Genomic DNA, 12,450 nt, shown 5'->3' with positions numbered 1-12,450 from the left:
ACAGGCAAGTGCCTTAAGTGCTAAGCCATCTCTCCAGCCCCAATCTTTTTTTTTTTTTTTTTTTTTTTTTTTTTGAGGTAGGGTCTTGCATTGGCATGAAACTCACTGATCCACCCTGGCTGGCCATTGAGCTCCAGGGACCTGCCTTTCTACTTTCCCCAGTGCCACAATGCCCAGAATTTACATGGGTACTAGGGTTTGAACAAGGGTTGTCATGCTTGCAAAAGAAGCACTTTACCAGATAAGCTATCTCCCAGCTCTGTTTTATGTGTTCATGGCTCATGTAGATAGATACAGTGGTTGAAGACAGCTATTTTTTTTGTTTTTAAGTATTTGGAAATTAATGGTTTGGCTTCTAAACCTGTTATCGCCAAGTAGCAAGTTATACATTCTTTGATTTGTCTTGTTTTCAGTGATAAGTATTTGAATTATTTGCATACCAGAAGAACTAGAAATGGCTTAATGTTTAAATAGGGGATATAGTAATATAGTTTGGAAACTAAAACGATTTTAAAAAATAGTTGAGGGCTGGAGATACGGCTTTTCAGTTAAGGCATTTGCCTGCAAAGCCTAAGGATCCATGTTTGACTCCCCAGAGCCCATGTGAGCCAGATGTACAAGATGATGCATGTGCAAGGTCGCCCATGCATACAAAGTGGCACATGCATCTGGAGTTCAATTACAGTGGCTGGAGGCCCTGGTGTGTCAATTCATTCTCTTGTTCTCAAAACAACAACAAAAAACAGTCTGTTGGGCTTGCCTCAAAAGATAAAACAGAAATAGTTGACGTTGAACAGCTTGCTCTTGTTCTCTTTGCCTGCGATGTCTACAGATGACTGACGTGTATCTTCAGAGTGTTCCAGTGCTTTTAAAAAAAAATGCAAACATTGGGCTGGAGAAATGGCATAGTGGTTAAAGCACTTCCCTGAGAACCCTAAGGACTCATGTTCGACTTTCCAGGTCCCATGTAAGCCAGATGCACAAAGTGATACAAGTACACAAGGTTATGTATGTTCACAAAGGGGCACAGGTGCCTGGAGTTTGTAGTGGCTGGAGGCCCTGGTGTGCCAATTTTCTCTCTCTCACATAAAAAAGAAATGGCCAGTCTGTTGGGCTTGCCTCCCCCCCCCCCGCCCGCAAAAAAAAAATGCAAACATTATTTTAGGAAGATGGCTTTTTCTCAGAAAAAGGAAAAGGGTGATTTATTATCCACAATTTGTTGCTTATAGAAATAACATTTCATTGTTTTCATGAGGAACGAGGTAAAAGTGCCATTGACCTCTTCATTATGTTTATCTTTGGCTTCCTTGACATTGAGCTTTGAAATTACTTGTCTTCCTTAACTCATTTTGGAAGAAAATGGTTACTGGGAAGGCTAAAACCAAAATCAATATTTATTGACAACTGGCTTTATATTGTGCCAAGTTTACAATAACCCTATTAAAGTATACCCTGAGCATTCTTTTAAGCAAGAAAATTAAGGTTCCATAGTGGTTAAGAAACAACCTATGTAAAGCAGATGTTAGTTGTATGATTCAAAGATCATCATTCTATTTCCTATCTCTTTCTCCGCCTTCCTCTCTTCCCTCTTTCCCGCATTGTTACCTGTCACAGGCAAAACTGGGTCATTTTATTTTTGTTCTTTTGAGTAAAAAAAGTAGCCCAGACAGGACTCGAACTTGTGTTGCTAAGGCTGGCCCTGATCCTTCTGCTTCTACCTCCCCAGTACTTTTGATTACAGGTGTGCACCATAGCAGGGCATATATAATTAAGGGATTTTTTTTTCCCCCAAAGATGCATATTTTGTGTGTCAGGGAACCAGGATCTGAATACAGTGTATGTTCACATTCCAAAAGTCATACTATTTTGGCAAAATGATACTATCTTTCAGGGTCTGCATTTCTGGAGAAATGCTTATAGCTTAATACCTTACAATGCAGTTAATAATGTGCATCATAAGCAACTATTTATGAGTACCTGCAGTGTGCCTTACACTTTTTACTTGAGTCTCATCCATGTTCACCATGAGAAATCTGGTATTTTAAATTTTTTCTTTGCTCTTTATGGTGTGTGTATATGAGAGACTTTTTTTCATTTTGTAACAATTTCATACATGTACATACTGTATCTTGATCATAATCACTCCTATTATCCTTTCTTACCCTCTTGCTACTACTGCTATAAACCCTTTCTTCCCAACTAGTCCTCTTTCTAGTTTTCATGTTGCATGTATATGTGAATGTGTGACTGAGTTTAATTAGGATGGCTTATATGGGTGGAAAGTTATTTACTGGAGCATAAACAGCTTATCAGTAGCTACACAACTGAAGACCAAGACTCCCTCCTCCAGTGACCATTGACTGTCAGTAGCTTCTAGCAAGAAGAAAAAAAGCTGTGTTGTTTTTTCTTTTAAAATTGTAGACATTTTCAGGCATTCAGGAATATAGAAATAAGTTTGACTAAATATCATACATCCATCATTCAGATGAAATAGTTGAGGCTTTATTTTTGCTTGGTTAACTTTTTTTTTTTTTTTTGGAGTATTTGGAAACAAACTTGTTGTAGTTATTCTTTTCTTTGTGTGAGAACAATGCAATTTGTCCCACTCCCTCAGTTCACAAGAGTGGTAACAGAGCTATCATCTCCAACTTAAAATCAGCAATGTGGCTGGGAAAGGGCAAGGTGATTTCTTAACCATTCATTTGACATGGATGGGTGGCCTCTTACAGATAGTAACCATTGGTCTACACTGAACCAAAGGATTCAGAGTCATGTGGCTGCCAGAGCCCTCCTGGTAGTGACCTCCAAGCTGTCTTCTTGTGTTTAAAAGTCACTTTGTTTATATATATTTATAATGACAGTTATAATCTTTTATCCCCTTGCCCCTGCTTTTGTTTCCATGGGGCTCTCAGTGGGGATTTGGCATTCACTGTGGGATAAGTCCCTGTGGGGTAGTTGGGAACTGTTCCTGAGGGCGCTCCTATCCACTCTGTGGCTCTTACGTTCTTTCCACCCCTCTTTCACAATGTTCCCTGAGTCATGGCAGGCCTGTTGACATACTGATTCAGTGTTGAGCTCTGTAGCTTCTGGATTTTTGCTTTGGTAGGTTTTGATTATCTTAGTTGTCACTACCACCCTGGAGCTGGTTGTCAGGCTAACAGTAAGAGCAGTAGTCATGTCACTGCTTCCTCTGCAATGTCTCCTGGGTCCTGGCAAATATGGCACACCTTGTGGTAGACGGTTTGCTCTCTTTATCATATCAATAGATCTTGGTTTTCCTCCATTTTCCTTGCCTTCCTGGAGCTCAGCCCTGTCTCACAATGGTATCCGGTCTTACTGGAAACTAAACTTCCGTTGGCTTGCTTCCTTCCAGGCAGCTGCCTTTGAATGGCATCTAGAACTGGTGCTTAAGCCAGTGCTCAGCCTCTTCCTGACTATTTTTACACCAATTATAATCTACACATGAAATTTTAAAAATTAGGCTGTAGTGAAGGCTTAGCAGTTAAGCCATTTGCCTGTGAAGCCAAAGGACGTAGGTTTGATTTGCCAGGACCCATGTAAGCCAGATGCACAAAGTGGTAAATGTGTCGGAAATGGTTTGTAGTGGCTAAAGGCCTTGGCATACCCGTTCTCTTCCTCTCTCTCTCCCTTTCCCTCTCTCTGTTTCTCTCTCAAATGAATAAAATCAATATTAAAAATATTTTTTAAAAGAAATTTAAAATTTTAAAGTCATTTTTGTGAAAAGTAAATGAAGCTCTCAGTTTTCAGTGCATTGGCTTTTGACACATGAAGTCTTTGTTTCTTTGAGGCAGGGTCTCACAGCCCATGCTGACCTGGAACTCATGAGGTATTTCAGGCTGGCCTGAAACTCTGGCAGCCCTCCTGCCTCAGCACCCTGAATGCTGGAATTAAAGGCATACACTGTCATGTTTGACTTGAAATCTTTTTTCATGGGCTCCAAACATTAAGCTTCCACTTTTTTTTTAAGGTCTTTGATTTGCGTCAGTGTCATCGGCAGATGCAGCAGCAGGCAGCCACTGCGCAAGCTGCAGCTGCTGCACAGGCAGCGGCAGTGGCAGGAAACATCCCTGGTCCCGGATCAGTAGGTGGAATAGCGCCAGCTATCAGTAAGTATGCTTTTGATTTTTTTTGTTTTAAGTATACTAGTGACCTAATCTCCACGCAGCTTATCAGTTTTTTTGAGCATAAATAAAGATTAAAACTTTCTGCTGGGTGGATCACATTTTGAACTTGTAAAAACTTTCTTCTGTAGTTGTTTCCCTTTGCCTGGGATAGGATCTTGTTTGCATTCTTTTCGTATCAGGGAGCATGGGATAAATAAAGGGGCTATTATTACACTGTGCCGTCTCACCCTTTTAGTTGATGCTGTGTCTCCTGCTTGCTACCAGGCTTGTAGTCAGTCACTGGGTGCCTGGTTTATTCTGCTGAGGAAAGGCTGTTCACTTTCAGAGATGGACACCTCTCCAGTTGTTTTCTAAAGTATGTTGAGCATGGAGAGAAAACAAAGTAAGGGTGGTATCTTGATAACTTGTAGACTTTTTTAAAAAGTTAGCATAAAATTGAACTGTGTGCTAGGTTTCACACTGATGGGGAATTTTTTACTGCAGAGTTAAACTCCTGACTATAGACTTTTATGATGGAAACACGTGGCACCCATCTTCCACGTCTGAAGGCATAACTAGTGATTCATTCAACCCCAGTTCTTAACTTCTTCAGTGTGGTAAGCAAATCACACTGGCTAAGAAAACTGCAGCGGCCCTGCAGGTTTCTCTACAGTATATGAAAATTCCTCCCACTAGTTTCATGGTGACATTGATAAGTAGTACAGATTGACTGTATGATTGTATGTTCTGGACTAGATACAGAGTCTGTGTTGTGACATGTTCAGGAGTTTACAGTTCAAATGTAGCTAAGATGTATTCATTAGCTTTTTAAAAAAATTGCACATTTAAAGCATTTGCTAATTTTAATGTTACAAACATTTTTTTCTAAAGAATTCAATACTAGTATTAAATTTCCTATTGTCATCTACTGCCTCCCTTATGCATTATCTTTGTTAAACTGCAAAACTTGAGAGACAGGCATCATTTGGGTGACCTGAGAAATTTTAGTGAAGATCGGAATGTGGACTGTTTGATTATTGGTCATGTCTTTCTCTGACATGGTAGTTCAGCAGAAAAGTTCTTGGAATCAACCTGTGGATATACCTCCTTACAAGCAGGCTGATTCTTACCCTCACACCTCCACTTCTGAAGAGGACAGTAGGGTGTGGGCGGGCTGTGATGATTTACTTGACCCTGGTTATAGCTAGTCAGACACACATGGTGTGTAAACTGTCCTAACCAAAAGTTTCCAGTCCCTGTTCGTAAGGGTTAGTTTTACTGTTACTTCTTGCACTTTGAAAGAACAGTTGTATGCTAAGGAAAATAAGTAAAGAAAGCAGAATGTAGGTAGGAGGGGAAGAGATCTCACTGTCCCTCTGATCTCTTCCGAACCTCTTCTGTTAGGTCTGTCAGCTGCGGCCGGCATTGGTGTTGACGATCTCCGTCGCTTGTGCATACTCAGGATGAGCTTTGTGAAAGGCTGGGGACCGGATTACCCAAGACAGAGTATCAAAGAAACGCCATGCTGGATTGAGATTCACTTACATCGAGCCCTCCAGCTCCTAGATGAAGTACTTCACACCATGCCTATTGCAGACCCACAACCTTTAGACTGAGGTCTTTCACCGTGGGACCCTAGCCATTTTTAGGATGGTGGACTATGAAATATAGTCCTGTTTATTATCTGAAGATGGAATTCATTTTTGTTCTGCTTTATCTTTTCATAAAGGGTTGAAAATGTGTTTGCTGCCTTGCTCCTAGCAGACAGAAACTGGATTCAAACATTTTTTTTTCCTATTTTAAAACTTTTCAGGCATGGCTCAGAGCTTGAAGGTCAGGAAGAACTGATTGTTACTAAGTCTTTACCAGTTATTTATGAAGGAGTCATTCCACTGCTGGAAAATTTAGCCCTTTAAAATGTCCTAGAGCTTTTTCTATGCAGAACATCAGCGTGTGTGTTATTCTACAGAATAAATTCAATATTGCTGATTTTGAAGGCAGAGAAGTTCTCAAAGTTAATTCACCTGTGTTACTTTGTGTGCAAGTTATTGTTGAACATACTTTACTTCAAAATACTGTGCCATGTGGGTGAGTTAATTTACTAAGAGCAACTTTACTGTTTTAAAAATGAAATAGTCATGTATAATAACCTTTTATCCAAAATATTTTTTGCAAGTTTTAACTATTGAAAATAATTTCAATTTAGATTGTCGCAACTTTAGTTTTCTTTTTGCCAAGGCAAACACTAATATGTATGTATAAGGGCAATTCCTTAAAATTGTCAGACAAAAAAAAATGTCATTTAAAATGCATTTGTTGTCCCTAATGGATAACTATTTATCAGGAAGTATACTTTCACCCTTTTGAATAGTAGATGGATTCTTCTATATTTCTAGGCGCAAAGTTGGTTATTAAGCCTAGAGGAGGAATTTCTTTCCCTTTGTTAATTCATAGGGAAAGGTTTTGTATTTTTAAAAACACTAAAAGCAGTGTCTCTCTGCCTAATACTTCACTGTTCCGCAAGGTGGCAGTGCTTAAAGTAAATGATGAGTATTTTGGAAACTGCTAAATTCTATGTTAAATACTGTGCAGAATAATGGAAACATTGCAGTTCATAATAGGTAGTTTGAATATTTTTGTACTTGATTTGATGTGTGACTTTTTTTCATATACTGTTTAAATCATGTATGTTATGACATTGTTTAAAATTCAGTTTTTGTATCTTGGGGCAAGACTGCAAACTTTTTTATACCTTTTGGTTATTCTAAGCCTTTGCCATCAATGATCATATCAGTCGGCAGTGACTTTGTATAGAGAATTTAAGTAGAAGAGTTGCAGATGTATTGACTGTACCACAGACACAATATGTATGCTTTTTACCTAGATAGTAGCGTAAATAAAACTGAATCTCCGCATACTATGTTGAACTCTAGGTTTGGTTTTTAAATGTTTTCCTCTTGCACTTCTGAGTCCAATCCCAGAGGCGAGACATCCTCTGCTCAATGACAGGCAGAGCTAGTTATGCTGGGCAGCCTTGGTTTCCCTCCCTCTACCAGGACTCCGTGTACACTATGGATCATGAGTAGAGTTGGTTTTTGAACTTTTCCTATAGCCTGGGATAAATAATGTGAACTCAAATCAAGAATCATCATGCTGATGTTTTTAATTCTTTGCTTGGAGGGGTTTTTGTAAGCTTTCAGAGTCTAGAAGGTCTGTCAATGAGCCCTGGAAACTGTATGCATCATGGTTTTCTTTCTCTTGGCTGCAGCCCACTTCAGAAGGTCTTGAATAGGCTGGCCCAGGAATCGTGAATGCTGCAGTGTCTGAGATGGAAATCCCATCCAGGTTACAAACCTTGTTTTCAAAAAGTTTCTAGTCACCCACTGTTACTCTGAATACTTACAGATACTTTTGGCAAAGATCCAATTATTATCTGTATGTTAGGTGATTTTTAAAAAGTATTATTGGCAGAATTATAAAGATACCTAGAAATTTCTGTCTTTAGGTCCATTTTACTATGGATGAGGACTTAGGAGTGAGGGGAGAGAGTTTCAGTATAACAGATTCTTTAAAATCCAGGTTATTTGACTAGAACCTTACCCATGCAGTGGTACAATTTCTTACCTCCTTTTCTACTTTACAGAAGGGTTTCATGTTTCATCCTCTTCAGAAAGTATGAGGAGAATGTATGCTAAGAGGAATCTCTTCAGAGCCAAGCCTTCTGTCTTGGTTTCTTCTTGCTAAGAGCCATAAAATACAGCAGTACTTCTGGTTACATTGATTGTATTTGTACCTAGATTGTCATGTGCTTTTGAGAGTCATCAGTTACTCCTGACAACATGGTTGTTAAACTGTATTTCTGTTCCTTACAGGTGCATCTTTGACGAATAAGACTTAAAAACAAATCTCCCTAGATTTAAAATTCTGTATCTTCTTTAGGGTAAGATAGTTTTTGTCATTCTCAGAGTATGATTATTGTGTGGGTGTGATTCTGGGTGGTTTTTCTGATTCATGTCTTAAAGACACTCTTAATGCTAAGCAGGCCCATCTGGTCTGAGACCCTTTCCACTTCTGTCTTGTGCCTTTCTGTGCATTATCAAAGGAAATCCTTAATGGCATTGCCTTGATTTGCTTACAAGTAGAGTCCTTTGTGGGATAATTTGTCTTGTTCATTATACTTTACTGCCCCAAGTGTACAAAGAAGGTAACAGTTTACTGCCATATAACCTGCTTTTCCCAAAACATGGCTCATTTGTATTGTTGCAGTTGCTGACTAGGTCCTGACCTCTTCCTTCTAAAAGCAGTATAGGTTTACAGACCAGGTGATCTGACTTACATGAAAAATCTAATGCAATATAAGCTGTGTTCTACTTCAGAGTTAGAAATCCATATTTTTGTGTAGTAGTATGGTTCTACCAACTTTGTAGGCAACATTAAAACCTTGGGATTTTTGCCATCTGTGGAAGAAAGTTTTGCATTTTCTCATAATGCTAAATATCTCTGAGGGAAAACATTTCTGCTCCTGGTCTAGAGGGAACTAGTGAATTATCACAAATATTATAGTTTTAAAACTTTATTTAGTTGAGGCCTTTTTGAGAGCCCTTTGGAAGGAACAGTTTTGTTCTCTGGTAAGGTAGTTCTTGATAGTTTCTGTGGGGTGTTCAGGTGCCATGCTAATTCTTCTAGCATTTATGTAATGCTAGCAGAGTGGTTAAGTGGTAAGCTTAGGGTTATCGAAGTAAATGAGTATGTGAAAGCAATTTCCTCTGAAGTCAGAGAGCAACTCTTATAGGTGGATCTTGGCAGAGACAAGTACTTTTCACCTAAAGACAACCCATCTTGCCACAGATAGTGATGTGTAAATGATCCCCTCTGTCTTGCTGCCTGATGATAGAGTAGTGACTTGTGCAAGCCTTCCAAGTTTCCCTCTGATAACCAAGCAGTTTCTTCTCTTGACAGAAAGGAAGATGTGAGAAGCAAGTGGCCTTACTCATGCAGCATCCTTGGCTGAGCCTCATCCTAGCAGTTGTCCCAGTGCTGCTCGGTTGTTACTTGGTGTCACTGTTGATGACATTCCCCACAGTCTTGCCTTATTAAGCAGTAATTTTTGATAGAATTATTTAATATGTATATCAGAATATGCTGAATATAACATTGCTTTTTGTGCTTAGCTGTCTGCGTACTTCAGGGGCTTTTGAGACAAATGAAAAAAACTTTTCCCTTTGCTAAATATCCTATATTGCTGTGGTTTTGATTTTTCTGTCTTTTTAACCCTTCTCTATCTCTCAGTCTTCCTTTTCTGACATCTGCCACTTCTTGTGTGCCTGTTAGGTTACCTCCCCATATATTTTCTTCTTTGTCAGGTTCATTATTTTTAACTGCTTGAGCAAGAACTAGATGAGACTTTCCTTAAAAAATACAAGCCCTGGGGCAGTATCCAAGACTCCTTGCTGTGGCTGAAAAGGACTTCATGCTTTGGTATTGGACATTCATTTCATTGCTTCCAGTGCTCCTTGGTTCTTGCTGAGTTTCACATGGTTCAGATGGAGAGAAGTGAGCTTTAATCACAATTTTACCCTTAATATTTTGAAATGTTTCATTTCCACTTAAGTGCTGCTTGTACAAAATCTGGGGTTACACAGTAAGGTTTGCTAAATTAGCATCAAAAGCCAGAGGTAGTACTGTTGCCTAGAGGGCACCAGCAGAAAACATGCGCACACACCCCCCTCAAGAGACAAAAGGGTCATTTTTGCTTTGCTTTGCTGTCCACTTAGCTCTACTTTTTGGCCTTCCTCCTGTATGGATAATTTTGACCTATAGGTGCCTTTTAAGAATTGAGGGTCTGATACCGTGTCCCAAGGAGTAGCTCAAGTAGTGGCTGATGTTTTCAGGGATTTTAACATCAGACTTGAATGAATGAATGAAAAAAAAATTGAAGCTTTTTGTTTCTTTTTTTAATGGCAGGACTGAGGAGAAAATTTTGGTGAAGACAATCATTTCTCTCTGTTGACGTGGATACTTCACAGTTTATTTAAGATGTTTTCTCAGAAGGCCCAGAGTTCATGTTCTTGATCAACTTGAAGCTAGTGGCTCTGGGACGGGGTCAAACAGTTGTATTGTCCAGTTTGTGCTCTGCCGCTAATTTAACGTGTGACCTTGGGCAAGTCATTTACCTTCTCTGGGCCTCAGTTGCCTCATCTGTAAAATGAGGGAGTTGGGCTAGTTCTTCCAGCTCTGAATTCTAAGTGACCTTGCCTACCTTGCAGCAGTTTTGGGTTTTTTCCTTACCTTTGCTCTGCTGTTTGAAGGGGGCTTTTTACTTATTTCCATGTTACTCAAATGAGACTAGGCTTGATCTTTTATTAGTATTCTCTTGTGGACAAGAAGTTACATAGAATGTCCTTAAGACTTAATTTTAACCAAAGGCCTAGCACCACCTTACGGGTTGCAGTAAGTTTATAAAACAAAAACAAAAACCTGGGGTGGGGGGAGCCTTCATTTTATTTTTCCATCTGCTCTATTCAGAGTTTTTAAAGGCTTTTTCCAAGTCATAACATTTTAGCTTTCAAGTTGATGTATATGTGATACCATCCTTCTAAGTGCTGGTAATTTTTTCACCTAAAATGGATCGAAAACCTATTGTTAATGCCTAGTGATATTAGAGGTCATTTCTTTAGGTCTTTGGTTTGTTTCTTAACTATTATGTTCAGAAAAGGGAAATTTCTCTGCATTTTGTCAGTTGAAGTGGATTCCATGACTTAAGACAGCAGTACCAGTCAATGATGATTCACTTATTTTTGTCTCTTAACGTCCATCTTGATTACATAGCCAGTGGTTGGATCATTCCTTTTAGAGTTTTCTTCTATTCTGCCCTTGGATAAGTCTAGTAAGTGAACGTGTTCTTCTTCTTCTTTTTTTTTCCCAAGGACCTGGAAGCCTTCCTTGGGGGTGGGTTAAGAATAGGTGGGGTTTGGGGAGTCCTGATAGAGACCAGCTCTGTTGTGCCTGAAAAGGAAGGGATGAAACCAGCTGCTCTTGCTAAGGCTTCTTGTCATTGATGGAAGGACTCGTGGGCTTTGGTTGGTTAAAAGATGAAATACGGAGTTAGCATACTTCCTCTAAATATGGGGTCGGTTCAATGAATTGAACATGTGATTTATGGGAAAAGTGTGACTGCTTATAGATGATGAAAACTTGGTATGCTGCAGAACCCAGTGTGGAAGAAATGGCTGGGATGCTGGGAACAGATTTGGTGGTGATAGTCCCAATTCTGTTTTCTTCCCCAAGGTCTGAGGAATGCAGCTATACCAAAACTCATAGAAGAGCCACTCTAACCTTGAGCTTTTGAGAAAACTGGTTAGCTGAAGCTCCAGTTTGTTCCTTTGTGGCTTTCTGTATACTTTTGCCTGGTCGAAGTCTGTGGCTAAACAATAGTTGACCCTATCTTGAAAACTCTGTAACAAAGTATGTTTTTGATTAAAAGAGAAAGCCAACTAAACCTATGTGCTCGTTCTTTTACTTAAGCTTGTGGATATCTTGGATCTGGAATGAGTCCTGATCACTTAAAGAACTCTCAAGCAAGGTGAACATTTTCTTTCATTTCTTTGTAACCTTTAAGGTGGGAAATAATGTCATTCCAAATAAGACCATTGGAATAACAGTCTCCATTATTTTCATTACTCTCTAAAGGAGAGGTTGAAATGGTAGCAATTAGAGGATATTTGGGTGCTGGGAGAATATGAGAAGCCCCAGGATGCTTAAAGGAGAGGCAGGAATTGGGAAACCCTGACATTGACTCTAAGGGTTTCCATCCCAGTTACCACTAGGCAGTGGGAGTCACTGAAAAACTGTGTATCAGGTAAGTGTTTCTATGGCAGTGGCTTATAAACATTATGACCACTTCATTATTTTTCTCTGGGCTCAGTGACATGAGTTTCTGAGATGTTTATCAGACTGAGAGACTTGGTTTCTCCTGTTTGCTAACCTAAAGTTTGCAATAATGTAGAAGAGAACTTAAGCGTTATAGATTGCCATTCAGTCAGTCTTGTTGAGGGAAAAGCAGTCCTTGTGGAACACGACAGGAGAAAGAAAATTGTGTTATGCCTTGCATTTTTGCCCTTTGCTATACACATATATAACTTCTTTTTATTTTATGAGACAGGATCTCACTATGTAACCCTGACTGGTTTTAACACATCATCTTCCTGCCTCAGTTTCTTGTGTACTGAGATTGCAGGTGGGTGCCATCCCTATGTCCAGCAGTTCTTTTTCTCTTTGTTTTTGACCATTGACTTTATTCTTTGTGCTTTCACAAATGTTAATCTCA

General features: G+C 39.3%; 1 protein-coding gene across 2 annotated transcripts in view; it reads left to right on the top strand.

The window, feature by feature from the left end:
• The window catches only part of Smad4 (SMAD family member 4), a 65,779-nt gene extending 54,157 nt beyond the window's left edge, over positions 1-11,622 (top strand). Inside the window, exons 10-12 of one of the 2 annotated variants that reach the window (XR_006635711.1) lie at positions 3,989-4,127; positions 4,629-4,741; positions 5,529-5,641. Coding sequence is in view for 1 of the 2 variants with exons in the window: in XM_045142713.1 (XP_044998648.1) it covers positions 3,989-4,127; positions 5,529-5,740 (351 nt within the window). In the remaining variant the exon portion in view is untranslated. Of the gene's footprint in view, positions 1-3,988; positions 4,128-4,628; positions 4,742-5,528 lie in introns of both variants that reach the window. The other variant, XM_045142713.1, reaches the window with a different exon arrangement.
• The last annotated feature ends 828 nt before the right edge of the window (positions 11,623-12,450 follow it).

This window comes from Jaculus jaculus, chromosome 2 (genome assembly GCF_020740685.1).
Source record: "Jaculus jaculus isolate mJacJac1 chromosome 2, mJacJac1.mat.Y.cur, whole genome shotgun sequence".
Taxonomy (NCBI): domain Eukaryota; kingdom Metazoa; phylum Chordata; class Mammalia; order Rodentia; family Dipodidae; genus Jaculus; species Jaculus jaculus.
Note: the sequence above shows the minus strand (reverse complement) of the source record. Positions and strands in the feature narration are given on the sequence as shown.